The sequence below is a fragment of the Orcinus orca genome, chromosome 1 (assembly GCF_937001465.1).
Source record: "Orcinus orca chromosome 1, mOrcOrc1.1, whole genome shotgun sequence".
Classification (NCBI taxonomy): domain Eukaryota; kingdom Metazoa; phylum Chordata; class Mammalia; order Artiodactyla; family Delphinidae; genus Orcinus; species Orcinus orca.
In genome coordinates, this window is record NC_064559.1 from 199,807,279 (window position 1) to 199,823,634 (window position 16,356).

The 16,356-nt window shown below is 47.6% G+C and overlaps 1 protein-coding gene across 1 annotated transcript in view; it reads right to left on the reverse strand.

Moving 5' to 3' along the window:
- Positions 1-16,062: 16,062 nt before the first annotated feature.
- The window catches only part of PADI3 (peptidyl arginine deiminase 3), a 28,969-nt gene continuing 28,675 nt past the window's right edge, over positions 16,063-16,356 (reverse strand). Inside the window, 1 exon segment of the mRNA XM_004272577.1 lies at positions 16,063-16,296. Coding sequence (XP_004272625.1) covers positions 16,063-16,296 — 234 coding nt within the window.

The window sequence follows — 16,356 nt, forward strand, 5'->3', positions numbered from 1 at the left end:
TCAAGGGCCCTGTGAGTATAACATTAACATGCCTCTTTGTCCTATAAAGTCCAGGGCTCAGAAGCCATGATGCAGGATGATGAGACCTGGGGCTGCCACTGTCCTCACGTTTAGGGCTCTCGTCCTGTTTTTCACTGAGCAGGGCCTCCAGTGGCTGCATTATACTACCTGTGCACCATCCTTTCATGCAATTACTAGGCATTCACTATGTGCCAAGTCCCCTTCCCAAGTCTTAAGGAATCCAGGGAAAAAGCCTCGATTTTTCTGGGATATCCTGCTTTCAAGTATGGTATCCCAATATACGTCTTCTTAACTGCCTTTGTGCAGAGAATGTTCCAGTCCTGTGCTTCCAACCAATAGCATCAACTAGCAGGTCCCGGGCTCCAGGCAGGCGTCAGGTGAAGTCCTTGACACACACCAACTCACGTGATCCTCATATCAACCCCAGGAGGAAGGGGTTATCACCCTCGTTGTGTAGGCAAGTAAACTGAGGCTCAGAGAGGTTGAAGGACTTGAAAGATCACACACTAGTGGTAAAAGAAATCAGGACCTAGACCCAGATCGAGCAATGGCAAAGCCTTAACCACAAGGCTTTACTGGCCAATTAGGAGGGAAATTAAAAGACCCCAGACACACTGGTCTGCTGACTTAGATTCATTCACAGACATCTGCTGAGCACACCTCTGTGCCTGGTGTTGTGTTAGTTATTAGGGACACAGAAGATAGAAGGGTCCTTGCCTTCAAGGGACATGAAACAAAAGTCAAAGAGACAGAACCAATAGGAGATTCTCTCTCTCAAAAAAAAAAAAAAATATATATATATATATACACTGTGTGCACATGAGAGAGAGAGAGAGATTTTAAGGAATCAGCTCGCATGATTGTGGAGGCTGGTGAGCCCCAAATCTGCAGGGCAGGCAGGAGAGAACCCCAGGGAAGAGCTGATGTTGTGGGTTGAGTTTGAAGGCAGTCCGCTAGAAGAATTCCCCCTTCCTTGGAGGATGTCAGTCTTTTTTCTCCTAAGGCCTTCAACTGATTAGATGGGGCCCACCCACATTATGGAGGGCGATCTGCTTTACTTGAAAGTCCACTGATTTAAATGTTAATCTCATCTAAAAATACCTGCACAGCAACATCTGGACTGAAGTTTGGCCAGATATCTGGGTGTCATGGCCTAGTCAAGTTGACACGTAAAATTAACCATCACAGAACACATAGTTTAGGACAGCTGTTCCTTTTTTCTCCGTATCTTTTAAAACAGCTTTGTTGAGCAGTAATTGACAAATATAATTGTATACATTTAAAGTGCACAACATGAGGATGTGATATGCATATACATTGTAGAATGATTACCAAGATCAAGATAATTAACACATCCGTCACCCAACACAGTTAACGTTTGTTAACTCTTGTGTGTGTGTATGTGGTAAGAACGCCTACAATCGACTCTCAGAAACTTTTAACTATGCAATACTGTATTATTGACTATAGTCACCATGCTGTATATTAGATCCTCAGAACTTATTCTTCTTATAACTGAAAATTTGTACCTTTTGACCTAAATCATCCTATTTTCCACTCCCCCAATCTCTGGCAACCACCATTCTATTTTCCATTTCTATGCAATGGACTTTTTTCTGTTGTTTGGATTCCACATGTATGTGATACCATCCAGTATTTAAGACAGGTGTTCTCCATTTTTTTTTTTTTCTACTTTTTTAAACTTTTTATTTTGAAATAGAAGATTCACAGGAAGTTGCAAAGATAGTACAGAGAAGCCCCATTCATTTACCCTTAAACAAGTTTGCCCCAATAGTCACATCTTGATAGTCACAACGTCAAAACCAGGAAATTGACATGAGCACGTGTGTGTATTTAACGTCATTTTATGACACGTGTAGATTACTCTAGCTATCACCACAGTCAAGATACAGACTATTCCTTCACTGCAAAGATATCCCTTGGTGCTATCTCTTTATAGTCACACCCACCCACCTACCCCTCAACCTTTCCAAACCCCTGGCAACAGCTATCTGTTCTCCATCATCACAATTTTGTCATTTTGAAAATAGGATGGGTGTTCTTAACGCATATGGTCACTTACCCTTTTGAGCATTTAAAGGAAGCAATAGAGATGCCCTTAGCTTTCCTTCCCTTGCGGATGGGGAAAGTGAGGCTTGGGGAAGAGCTGTAACTGGCCTAGGGTCATGGTCAAGTGGGTGCAGAACCAAGATGGGAGTCTCTCTTCCTGACTCCCTGTGAGCGTTCTTCATCTTCTTGGGGCTTCTTAGTTTGGGTTACCCCAGGGGAGACTCTAAGACAAGGATCTGAGTGTAAGTCGTTTATTTGGGAGGCGCCGGATACACTGGGAGGGAGTGGGAAAGTGAGACAGGGAGGGAAGAATCAGTGAAGGCATATTAGTGAGATGGTCACCACCTGCGGGCGACTGGCGCTTAACCCACCGGGGAGCCCTGGGAAGTGGTGCGGAGCTCAGGCTCCAGAGCGAGCCCTCCCAGGAGCAGCGGGGCCAGGGTATTAATACACCCAGTCCCATCAGTCGTTGGTTAAGGGCTGCTCCTGGGGGGCGTTAGTTCCCTGCACTTTGATGGGTGGGCTCTGGTGGCCAGAGAAAACCTCAAGCAGAGTGCAGGTGCTGGCACTCGAGGGCTGGACCTCCATGAACTGAAGAGGGACGGGGTAGGGGGCCACCGACAGCATCTGTTACAGGAGCCGTGTCCTCAGCCCTTCAAGGAGCAGGGCACAGCTGGGGACACATTTCCCCTGAAAAATGCATATGGAATATTTTGCCCACAGTTTGATGGGTTCACAGACCCCTGGGGATTCTGCTTGACGATCTCCATCTCCAGGGACCCTTTCTTCCTCTCTCCCCACCCCCACTCCCCACACCCGCCCCGACCCGGAGATGGTCAGGGCTTTAATGACACAGCTGCCCTCTACACACACACGCTCAGGGACTCTTCCGGGGAAAGGGGGCTCAGTGATGACATGGTAGTCTGGTCACCCGTCTGTGGACGCCCTCCTATTCCCTGAGCTTTGGAGCAGCTGGCCTGCTTGCCTCCCACCCCCAGAAGCCCTTCCCGAGGGTTGGCAAATCCGTCATCTGCCACTGGAGGCGGGGTCTGCTCTTGTTCCGGCCAGTGTGAGCCGTGTTGATGAACTTGAGCCACTCATGCACGCTTTCCGTGGTTGCCTTTATATCCGTGTGCACTTCTTCAAACTGCACAATGTATCGTGCATTTGGAGGAGCCTGTAACATGCAATCATTTTAAGGAATAACAACAAAGTGAACACCGTGGAAACACCACCCGGGTTGAGGAATAGAAAGCCTTCAGCACCTTTGAAACTGTTTGAGGACACCTCCCTCACTCCTTCCCCCCAGTTGCAGAGCAAACAATGATGCGAACTTTTGCCATCATCAGTCTGTTGCTTTTCTTTATGGTTTTTACTTTATTGTTTAGTTTTGCCTGCTTTTGGTCTTTACATAAATGGAAGCACACTTTATTCCTCTGTGACTTGCTTCCTTCCCTTAACGTGTTGTTTGTGAGATGCATCCATGTTGATGCGTGAGCCGTAAATGGTTCATCTTCATTGCTCTCTAATATTCCACCATATGACTATACAACAATTGAGTTATCCATCCTACTGGAGATGGGCATTGTTTCCAGTTCGGGGATAATTTGACAAATGCTGCTATGAATATTCATGTCTCTTCAGGTACCAGTGCAAGAGTTTCTCTAGGTATATACCTAGGGAGTCAAGTTTCTGGCGTAGGGTGAGGGCATTTTTAACGTGCGGGGTAGTAACTATTTTTCAAAGTGGTTGTACCAGTTTTATCCCCATCAGCAATTTATATACGAGGGTTCTGTTGTTCTGTATCCTCACTAACAGTTTTACTTTATGTATTTATTTATTTTTGCCCATCTGGTGAGCATGTACTCTTATACCACTATGGCTTTCCTTCATGGTTTCCTGATTATTAATGAGGTTGAATATCTTTTTCATCTGTTTATTGGAAATATGTGTTTTTTGTTTTGTGAAAGGCCTCTTCATAGTTTTATCGTATTTTTCTAGCAGTTTGTTTCCCTTTTTCTTTTTCTGTTTTTTATTGAATGGTAGGAGTGGTTTATACATCCTAGATACTGGTCCACAAAGAACAAAATGATAAAGGAAAGGAAGGATAAACTTAGTTACACTAAAGTGAAGAACTGCTATTGACTAAAAGACAGATTAAGAGAGTAAAAAGAAAAGCCACAGCCTGGGAGAAAATATACCTGTAATACATGTAAGTGGTGACAGATCAGTATATAGGGTTTATAAAAAACTTCTCCCATGCAATAATAAAATGTCTGGCCCTCTGTTCTGTGTAAATGGTCTGTCTATCTCTGCATAAATTCTACATTGTTTGATTTACTATGGCTTTATAATAAGTCAACACCTGGTAGAGCAAGTTTTCACACCTTGTCATCTTCAGGAGTGACTTAGCTATTCTTGGTTCTTAATACTTCTATATACATTTTATAATCAGCTTATAAGTTCTATACACACATACACTGTAGCTATTCTAATTGGGTTTGCATTAATTTACAGATCTTGGGGAGAATTGGCATTTTTTTCAATATTAAGCTTTGAATTTATAAATATGGTAACTCTCTCCATGAATTTAGATCTTCTCTAATGTTTTTCAGTACAGTTGTATAGTATACTCCATAAAGGTTTTACACATCTTTTGTTAGATTTGCTCTTTGGTGTTTTATTTTGTTTTTCTTTTTTATTGCTATTATAAGTGATATATTTAAATTTAAAATTTTTTTCTATTTGCTGTTGGTATATAGAAATACAATTGACTTTTGTATTGGTTTTATAATGATAGCCTTGCAAAACCCTCTTATTGATTCTTGTAGCTTGTAGATTCTTTTGGATTTCTACATATATAATCATTCTTTTCTGATCCTTAAAACTTTTATTTCTTTTTCTTGCCTTACCTACTACATGAACTTTCTTTGTTCAGTGCTGAATAAAAGTGATGATAGTGGACACTCTTGTCTTATTCTGATCCTAGAAGGAATGCTTTCAATATTCCATCATTAAGTATAGTTTTTGATGGGGTTTCTTGGTTGTCAAACTCTACCAGCACTAGCGTTACCTGGAGAGCTTATTGAAATAGACTACTCCCCTACCCCAAACCCCAGAGTTTCAGATTCAGTAGGTCTTGGTGAACCCTGAGGGTTTTCATTTTGGACAAGTTCCTTGGCAATGCTGATGCCCTTTGAGATCCACCATGATAGATATTCTTTATCAGGTTAAAGAGGTTCCTTTCTATTCTTAGTTTTTGGTTGTTGTTGTTGTTTTGTTTTTGCGGTACGCGGGCCTCTCACTGCTGTGGCCTCTCCCGTTGCGGAGCACAGGCTCCGGACGCACAGCCTCAGCGGCCATGGCTCACGGGCCCAGCCGCTCCGTGGCACGTGGGATCTTCCCGGACCGGGGCACGATCCCGTGTCCCCTGCATCGGCAGGCGGACTCCCAACCACTGCGCCACCAGGGAAGCCCTATTCTTAGTTTTTTATTTTAAAATCATAAATGGAAGTTTTATCAACTGTTATTTTCTGATTTATGGAGAAAATTCTGTAATTTTTTTTCTTTGACCTGTTAATCTATTGAACTGATTTTCTAAGATGAAGCTTGCATTCCTGGGATCCATTTAATTTAACCTCGTGTTGTATAATCTGATATTGTATCCTTTCGAATGCAGTTTGCTAAGCGTTTTACTTAGAATATTTTTGTTTCTGGGTTCATTGCTGTGTCTATAGGTTTCCTTTCTCATGCTGTTCTTGTCATGTATAGTACTCAGCTCAGATTAAGTGCTAAAAAATGGAAGCCATTATAGTTATTATTATTATATGCCGATTATTATTATTATGCCCTTATAATCGTACTTACCCTGCCAGCGTAAGTATTATTATGCCCTTATAATAATAAGTATTAATTAATAAATAAAAATAATACTTATAATAATAAGTATTATTATGTCCTTATAATCGTACTTACCCTGCCAGGTTGCCATTGTCTGTTTGCCTGGCTTCTTTGCTGATCTGTGAGCTCCCTAAAGGCAGGGTCCACATCTGCTCATTCACTGCTATATCTCCAGAATCTACCACTGAGCTGGACACATAATAGGGATACTTGTGCCCATATAAAGTAGGCATGAGGATTAAATAGCTAGATAATAAGGAACCAATAACTATAGTAAGGCACTAATCCTGTGGGGAGTGAGTGGGAATAGAAAGTAAAGAAATGAATTTTGGTTGGGTGCTTACGGCCTGCCAGGGGCTGGCCTAGTCCTCAGAGAACCCAAAAAGCAAGCAGTCCTCACATTCTACAGATGAGTAAGCAGAGGCCCTGCCCCAGGCGGTCTCTCATCAGGTTTTTGCTGCTACAAGGTCGTCGAGGACCCTGACTCCTCCACACCCTTTTACAAAGGTCTGTGTGTGGCAGGAATCATTTGGCATGTTGCCTTCCTTCCAGTACTGAGAATCAGATGCCTAACTCTGGTTCCCTTCTTGCATGGGCTGCTGGGAAGCTCAGATCCTAACTCTGAGCTTAACCGCAGGTGCTAGTTCGATCCTCATGGTCATAGATATGTTTGTCCTTTCCCGTGGCCTTTAGGTCCGAGATTTTTCCTGCTTTGATGTCTTTATGTTTCTCTACTTTTTAGTCACCTGCTTGTTGAATATTTCCTTATTATAAGTGGCCTGGAGTCCCTTGAGAAATGTGTCAAGGAAATAAAAAATTTAAAATAGAGAAGAAGGGGCTTCCTTGGTGGCGCAGTGGTTGAGAATCCGCCTGCTGATGCAGGGGACATGGGTTCGTGCCCCAGTCCGGGAAGATCCCACGTGCCGCAGAGCAGCTAAGCCTGTGAGCCATGGCCGCTGAGCCTGCGCGTCCGGAGCCTGTGCTCCGCAACGGGAGAGGCCACAACAGTGAGAGGCCCACATACTGCAAAAAAAAAAAAAAAAAAAAGAGAGAATAAGTAAGTATAATGACTGAGCTGTCCAGGAGCCTCTTCGGTAATGTTACTCACATGAAAACTCCTTTCTGAATGATTCCCTGCCTAGCCCTGCTCAGGTCCCTGCTCGCCCGAGCCCTGGAAACTGCCCAGGACAGCTATAATTTCTGCGATTAAGGTAATTAAGATGTTCCAATTGTTATAATTAACACTGAGATGCTGTTTCTCAAGATGCTGAGACTCATTTAAAGACCCAAGACAGGTTCAAAAAAGAAACTATGGAACTAACTTTACTGCTGGCCTTAAACCCTTCAAAGAAGCTCTGCTTCAGGGAGTTATCAATCGCGCTTCGTTTGCATCCACTGGTTCATGACACACACGTCAGATGAGCACCCACACCGACAGCGCTCACCCTCGGCTTTCCAAGCATGCGTTCCTTTCTAGGAACTCCAAGGGGGACTCCTGCGCCCTGACATCCTGTCAGCAACCATCCCAAATCCTTGCTACCCAACCAGGAGACCCAGGACAGGTGCCCAGAACTGATGGGACGGACTTGGGGGAATAGAGTCCAGCGCCTCTCCCACCCTGAGCCTCATGAAAACGTGCCCAATGTTTGTTTCAGCTTCAGATCGTAAGGGAGTGGCCACTGACACATCGCAGTGGGCAAACGGGAGACACCACTGCCCACCCCCAGTGGGCAGCAAGTGCTTACACTTGTGGTCTTAATGAAGGCTTTGCTGTCACCTGACTTCTTATGTGTCCGGCTTCTCTTTTTTTTTTTTTTGGCTGCATGGGGTCTTAGCTGCCGCACTCGGGATCTTCACTGGGGCACGCAGGATCTTTCACTGCAGTGCGCGGGCTTCTCTCTAGTTGTGGCACGTGGGTTTTCTCTCTCTGGTTGTGGTGCACAGGCTCCAGAGCGCATGGGCTCTGTAGTACGCGGCACGCGTGCTCTCTCGCTGAGGAGCGCGATCTCAGTAGCTGCAACGTGCGGACTTTGTTGCCCTGCGGCATGTGGGATCTTAGTTCCCTGACCAGGGATCGAACCCGTGTCCCCTGCATTGGAAGGCGGATTCTTTACCACTGGACCACCGGGAAAGTCCTTGTCCGGCTTATCTTAAAAAACTATTTATCATCAGAAAAAAGCAGGCAAGATTGTTGGTGGGAATGTAAATTTATACAGCCACTATGGAGAGCAGTATGGACGTTTATTAAAAAACTAAAAATAAAACTACCATATGACCCAGCAATCCCACTACTGGGCATATACCCTGAGAAAACCATAATTCAAAAAGACACATGTACCCGAATCTTCATTGCAGCACTATTTACAATAGCCAAGATGTGGAAACAATCCAAATGTCATCAATCGACATATGAATGGATAAAGAAGATGTGGTACATATATACAGTGGAATATTACTCAGCCATAAAAAGGAACGAAATAGGATCATTTGTAGAGACGTGGATGGACCTAGAGACTGTCGTACAGAGTGAAGTAAGTCAGAAAGAGAAAAACAAATATCGTATCTTAATGCATATATGTGGAATCTAGAAAAATGGTAGAAATGAACCTATTTTCAGGGCAGGAAGAGAGACGCAGACGTAGGGAATGGACATGTGGACACGGCGGGGGTAAGAAGAGGGTAGGACGGATTGGGAGATTAGGATTGACATATATGCACTACCATGTGTAAAATAGATAGCTAGTGGGAATTTGTTGTATAGCACAAGGAACTCAGCTCAGTGCTCTGTGGTGACCTAGATGGGTGGCATGGGCGGGGGAGTGGGAGGGAGGTCCAAGAGGGAGGGGATATATGTACACACATAGCTGATTCACTTCGTTGTACAGCAGAAACTAACAGAACATTGTAAAACAACTATACTCCAATAAAAAAAGAAAATTTTAAAAAAAGGAAAAAAGCAGGCAAGAGACTCCTTAGGTGGCAGTGCAGAAAAAACGAGGCTTTGGAGCCAAACATACCTGTCTTTTTAGCTTACTTGGGTAAGTTACTTCAAGTTACTTTCTCCCTGTCACTTAGCTGCAGTTCGCTGAGTGCCAGGCCCTATGCCAATCACCTACCCGGATCTGTCACACTGCTCACAACACCGCCCTGAGATGGGTACTGTCACTATCCCCATTCTACCAATGAGCAAAGTAAAGTTCAGAGAGGTTAAGCAATCAGCCCGAGGTCACACAGCTGGTGGTGGCAAAGCTAGGATGCACACCCTGGCAGCCCGGCCCCGGAGCCCAGGCTCTGAACTGTGCTACAGTCACTGTCACTTATTGCCTGGGTACATAGTATGTGCTCAACAAATATTCACTGGATTAAATGAAAATATGTTTGAGAGTCCACTCCTGTTTCCTTCCTATCTGCAGAGCTCTTCCTCATGAGCAATGGCAGGGACAGTTTCGCAGATAAATCTCAACCTACTTCTGTGTTGGCACACCAATTGCTCCATGGCCACAAATAGGGAAGCAGAAAAGGCAGAAAGAAACACTTCCCAACACGCTTTCATCAGTCCCCAGGCCCTTCCTGAGGCCCTTTGTCAGCTTCCCTTGCAGAAACCCTTGACTCATTAATCTCTCTCCAGGAAACCCTGCTTACAGTGTCTCTTGCTCAGCGAGCGAGACCCAGAACCACAACATGAATGGGCCTGGGATGGGGTGAGGGATCAGAGAGGAACCTACAGGGGTGGGCCTGTGCCATCTGGCCACCACTGTGAGAAGAAGCCTGGCTCTGCATCCCTAAGGGTAGGACACGAAGTGAATAGAAATGAGACTTGGGCCGAAAACTGAAGGATGAGCCCGGGCAAGCTTCTTGCCATGAACGGGGTTTTTCTCCTGGCCCAGTGTCCTTCTCCTCTGGGCTCAGGGTGGCTAGGGGTCAACGAGGAATTCCTTCCCCTCTGGGTTCGGGGTGGCTAGCGGTCAACGAGGAATTCCTTCCCCTCTGGGTTCAGGGTGGCTAGGGGTCAACGAGGAATTCCTTCCCCATCGTCTATAACGTGGACCCGACTCTGGAGGTGGCTGCCCAGCCAACGACTACATTTCCCAGAGTCCCCTGCATCCACACGTGGCCACTGAGTTCTCCCGGTTGGACTGTAAACGGAAGTGATGTGGGGCCCTTCCAGCCTGAGGTGGTTCAGATACTGGTGTGCTTTCTCCACCCTCTCTCTTCTCTTTTCTGGGGGCTCAAGGTCAATGCCCAGAGTGAAGCCAACAGAACCTCCATCAGCCTGGGTCCCTGAGGGACGGTGTGGAGCAGAGCTCCCCCACTCCACCCCAACACGCGTACTTACCATTCAGACCTGAACCACCTTAGACTGTTGGCCTGAGCAGGAGATAAACACAGGCAGTGTCTGAGCCATTACACATTTTATAGTCTATTTGTTAGAGCAGCTGGCCTCCCTGAATGCTTACTTCCTCCCAAACGGCTCCTATCCCTTTTTCCTCCACAGCATCACCATTCTCCCAGTTAATAAAGCTAAACACCTTCTAGGAATGTGTTCTAGAGAGACTCATGAATGTGTACACCAGGAAACGTCTCCAAGAACGGTGAGAGCCACATTGTTACAGCAAGTGTAGGAAGAACCCGAGACACTGTGACAGAAAGAGGTATAAATGAATCTCATTCACAAAACGGAATACTACACAGCAGTGAAAAGGAACGGATGATGGTGGGCAGCAACATGAGTGAATCTCACCAACACAGAGGTGAGTGAAAAAAAGCAAGTCACAGGATAACACAACAAATATCGCTCTATGCACGTAAGTTCTAAAAGCAGGCAACATGCAAGAGAAGGTCGATCAGAGATACTGAGATGGGTGGTAAAATTATAGAGAGAAGCAAAGCCATGATAAACACAAAATTCAGATTAGCGAGACCCCTGGGTGTGGGAGAGGCATGCGAAGGCTCACCCACAGGACGGCGGAGGGGTTTGGAATGTTCTCTTTCTTAAGGAAATCAGTGCTGAGTACACAGCCTTTTCACTTCCTAATTACCCTTTAAATCATTCAGAAACATCATAAAAACTTTTTTGTACCCTTGATCTACTTCATAAAAAATCAATAATAAGTCTGGAAACCTGGCAGCTGACCCTGCCTCTCCCCATTCCCACCTCCTGTCCATCAGCAAGACTGCTGCTTCCTGTTTTCACACAAATGGAGAGTTGAACAGGGTCACTTCTCTGGCTGAACTAACGTGCAGCCCTCTGACCTGTGTCTTTGCTCCCATCCCATTCCTTACCCCCAAATCTCACACTAAACTGTTCCATGTCTAGAGCAATCTTTAAAACAACGTAGACCCTGTTTAGAGGGGTCCCCACTGCATCAGAGTGACAGCCAAGCTCATCACTGTGGCCTACCAGACCCCAGAGACGGGGACCTGCCTTCTCTTCTACCATCATCCATGCCACTCTCCTCATTCCCTACGCTCCCCCGCTAAAGGCCTTTGGCCAGGTTTTAGAACTTGTCAGGCCAGGCCCCACTCAGGGCTTTGGCACGGTCTCCTCTCTCCACCTGGCTCCTTCCCAGCCTTCCAGCCCAGTCTGAGATGCCACCTTCTCAGAAGGCCTCCCTGACCTCTTGTTGAAGGTAGATCCCCTGTGGCTCCCAGCCCCATGTCCCATTTATTTCCTTCCTTTATCCGAGTATCACTTGGTGCTGGGTCACTGCGGCCTCCATGGAGGAAAAGGCTCCCTGTGGTCTGTACTGTGACAAGGGCTATCTTGTCCTTTATACTCTCTCCAGGACTTCGACCTGGACTTTGATTTCCGAGGGTTGCCACGGTCTTTGGCCCAAAACACAGCTCATTTTTATTTTTTTATAAAAAGCTTTTATACATATACACACCAATGTAATTAAAATAAGTAAATCACATGTGTGGCCAAAACGCACCCTACTTTTAAGGTTTTTTTTTTTTTTTTAAGCCATTGCCTGTCTGTTTGGCTTCTTCCTGCTCCGTGCCACACCCATGCTAACATCTGGGGTGGACCGGTCCATGTTTTTTTCCATGATCGTATAATCATCAATCGATACACACACACACATACACACATGGGGGTGGGGTGGGGCATGGCTCTGAGGTCACAGTGACCACGCTGACGTCATAATGCACAAACTATTCTGTGTCTTGCCTTTCTTACTCGATACTTTGTGGAAATTTCTCCAAGTCAGTTGGGATACTTCCTACTGGTTCTTGTTAAATGACAGTGTAACAGTCCAAGGTGTGAAATATACCAGAATGTGTTCAAAGACACCCTCTTGATAAATGTTCACTTTGTATCCAGGAGTTTTTGCCACGATGAATAGGAAAGAGTTGGGGTTTCAACCCAGGTGTGCATCAGAACTGTCTGGGAAGCTTTACAATATACAGTTGCCCAGGCCCAGGGATTTGGCCTTGGGAGGCCTGGCTGGAGGGGTTGGGGGCCCAGGAATCTGTATTTTTAATGACTCTTCCAGGAAATCTTGTGTGCACTCTGTTTAAGAACCTCTGGCCCAGCAAGAAAATTTGACTGTAGCAGGAACTGTCTGGTTGTTGAAGGTGCCACCACAGCCTGAGTGGCTGCCACAAAAGGGGAACCACGACCCCCTAAAACTGCTGATTCCAGACTGGGGGAGGGGTACCGGGGCAGGGGCAGGGCAGAGATGCTTAGGAGGACAATATGGCAGGGGTCGCTGTTACTCCACGCTGGCCACAAGGCACAATCACCGGGCAGCTTTTTACAACATCCCAACGTCCAGACAGGATCTCCAAGGGGGAGGAGGACTCTGCTAGGTTTTCATTTTTTTTGAGGTGGGGTTTTTGTTTTGTTTTGTTTTGTTTTTTGGCCACGCCTGTGGGATCTTAGTTCCCCGGGTAGGGATTGAACTCCAGGATCTCGGCAGTGAAAGCGCGGAGCCCTAACCACTGGATCGCCAGGGAATTCCCTTTTCTTTCTTTTTTTTTCCTGCTAGTTTTTAAGAGCCTTCCAGGTGATTCTAATTTGAGAACCACTGGAGTGGCTGGTTGAGAACCCAGGCTATGGAGGTCACCTGTCCAGGCTCAGACCTGCCTCCCCCACTTCATAGCTCTGTGACCCGGGCAGTTTCCTTCATTTCTCTGTGCCTCGGTTTCCTTGTCTATATAGTGAGGCTAATAATTGCAACTACCTATTAGCCTGTCATGAAGAGCAAATGAGATGATGTGTGTGAAGTGTCTCTGGTACACGCCCAGCACACAGCTCACACTCACCATCATTCCGTTGTAGGAGATGTGGATGACATTGACCCTACAGGAAATGACAGTTCCATTGACTCGGTCCAGTCGTCCAGAATTCCTTTCCGGCCACCCTACCCTGGAGCCCCAGCAGTCCCACCTGACACTCCCGCCCTCCGGGGCTGCCGGGGAAGGGGCAAGAGTCCACAGGGTTGGGCAACCTCCTGCAGTTACTTATTCCTAATTCTGAATAAAGCATGAGTCAGGCGGGACCAGTGCCGCCCAAGTTGTAAATCTCTACAAGAAAGACAGGCTCTCACTCCTCTCTGGGCAGGAGCCTTCTCCTGGGTCAACCTCATGCAACTGAGCCCAGCAGGATATGACCTGAGAGTTGCCAGGACAGCCTTCCCTTCCCTTCCCTTCCTCCCAAATCTGACCTCTGGGTCTCAAAGGGTCTTTGTCCCCTGTTTGAATGCAGAAATCAGGAGTATATATGCAGAGCCATCATTTGGGGATGGTCCAGGGGGTGTTATATAACAACAGTGATCTTTTATCAAGCACTTACTACGTGCCAGGCACTGTGCTACTAGGCACCTCACTTAAACCCCACTCAAGCTCTGTGAGGCAGGCACAATTATCATGCCCATTTTACAGAGGAGGAAACTGAGACTCAGAGAGGTTAGGTGCACAGCTGAGAAGCATCGGTTCAGTGTCGGGTCATCTGACTCCGAGGCACGTGGCCTTTTCACTGTGCCATATTGCTTTGTCCAGGAACTCTGTTGGGCGGGCAGAGTGCCCGGGCATGCTCTACCCTCTTCTGCCCACCCCTGAGTGAGCCCCTGGAGAGGGGGAGTGGAGAGGGACAACATGCTTCAAGATGGGCATAGTAGGGCTACAGGAAAACAGGCCCCCTCCTCGTCTACTCCCTCCACACACCCCCATCCAGGGCTTTTGGTCCTGCCTGTGCTGCCTGTGCTCCCCTACTTCCAGGCCTTTGCACAGCAGTTCCCAGTGCCCAGAAGCTTGCTCCCCTGCTTACCCGCAGCTCGGTGTCATCCTCCAGTCTCAGCTCAAATGTCACCTCCGTTGAGAGGTGACAGTTATCCTGCTGAAGCAAGTCCCTATCCCCTTTATTCCCTGGCCCTCACTTCCTCCACTTAATGGCACTCAGCTATTTGTGTTTCTTTTCTTGCTACCTCCCTAGATGTAAACTCCTGAGGTTAGAGATTTTTGCCTGGCAAAACCCAGCCCTAGGGCCAGCTTGAGTTTTTATGGGTTTTGCGTCTCCGGAGAGAATGCAGGGCTTGGAAGGGACAAGCAAAGAGAGCGATTTCCTGGGGCTCTAGAGCAAGCCCGCCGGGGCCTTCATGGGGTGCTCATGGCCTCCCCATGGGCAGGAAGGAGGATGTCGCTGAGGGCACACGGCAGGCCTCTCCACGCTCCACATACGCTGGCTTCCCTCACTGTCACACTCATGATGCAACCTTCCGGCCACAGCCCAGACCCTCACCCCGCCATGCGCACTTGGTCCTGGCAGCCTGACCTTTGACCCCTGGGCTTGCATTTATGCATCCGTATCATTGCACCTGTCCACGGTGGCCCTAACTCATCCTGTGGCCAAGATGCAGCGACCTCACAGTCTTACCAAAATTTGGGCTTCTCAGCCTCACCTTCCTGGGGGCCAGGCAAGTAAATACTTCAGCCGCAAAAGAACTTCTCTGTTCTTGCTGTTGTGTTCTAAGCCCAAAGAAGGGCCCAAATTAGACTCAAACCATTTGTGTTTCTGTAGCTTTATTAGCCAGGGATGGAAACACAGCTGGACCCGCACAACACACATGTAACTGACACACATCTGGAGAAAACCACCCAACCCCTCCCCCCAATCCCCTGCGCTCAGAGCGCTTCATTCCCAGAGTTGCCCCCTTGTGAGCCGTCTCGGTTGGTCCGGCCCACCAGGGCCCCCTCTCCCGAGGTGGAGCAAGATATGGAAATATTGACCAGGAGTCAACAGAAAGCCTAGGACTGATTTTACCAGGGCTCTCCCCTCCTGCAGAGAGGACCCAGGGCCACTGACGCACCCCATGTATTATGAAGGACATTTTTCACCCTTGCACCCAGTCTTGCCAATCTCCGGGAATTCCCCAGATATTTTCATCTCCAAGAAATTCCAGGAGGTCTTAGAACCAAGTCAGGTTTCTGAACATCAGACGATGAGATGTTTCTAAGGCTAAGTAAGGGGTGACTCCCATTGCTTCAACATGCGTCTAGAGGCACCTACTCTGTTAAAGCTCCTGCTGGGCGCTGGGCGGGGGCGGCGTTCAACACCTGGTCAGGAGCCTGGGAGTTGGAATGCTGGTCCCGCATCTGCTCCTTTCCTGTGGGTGAGGCTATGGGCTGAATCTCTGTCCTGTGACCTTAGGACGTTAGTTCCCCTGTAGCTCCAGAGGCAATCAGACCAAAGCAGGATTGTGGGTCCCTCCTCTGTTAGGACACACAGGCCAAGAGGGCAGAGGAGATGCATGGATGTTTCTAGACCCCAAAGTGAGTTAGGCCCCATACAGAGGGTCTGGGGGAGGGGGGAGGGGGATGTTTGGAGGAGTCCGCATGAGATGCCACAAGAAATGAGGTCCTTCTTGTTGGGAGGCCAAGGGGAATCAAGGCTGAAAACCAAATGGGTTGCAGGCGAGGCGTGAACACGTCTAAGGAAAAGGCTTCCAAGAGGCTGTTCCATCTGGAAACCTGGAGTCTCTTGACACTTATTGTTCAGGGGCCTGTCTCAGTCTCCATCACCCAGGCCGACATCCCACCCCAGGGGTAAAGGATGGTGGGGGGATGGGCTCAGGGCACCATGTTCCACCACCTGAAGGAGAAGGTCTGCCGGCGCACGATGGTGCCGCAGTGCACCTCCCCGTGCAGCTTGTGGTATAGGGTGAAGTCGTCAATGAAGGTGCACTGGAGGCCCAGCGGTTCCAGCAGGGACCGCACCTTCTCCCCCAGGCAGCAGCAGCCGTTGATGATGGGTCCGAAGGGCTTGGGGATGCCCAGGTGCTTCCCCAGCACTAGCATGTTCACCTACAACAAAGGGGGAGCCCAAGTCAGGGGCGGCACTTCATCATCAGCTCCCACCCCAGC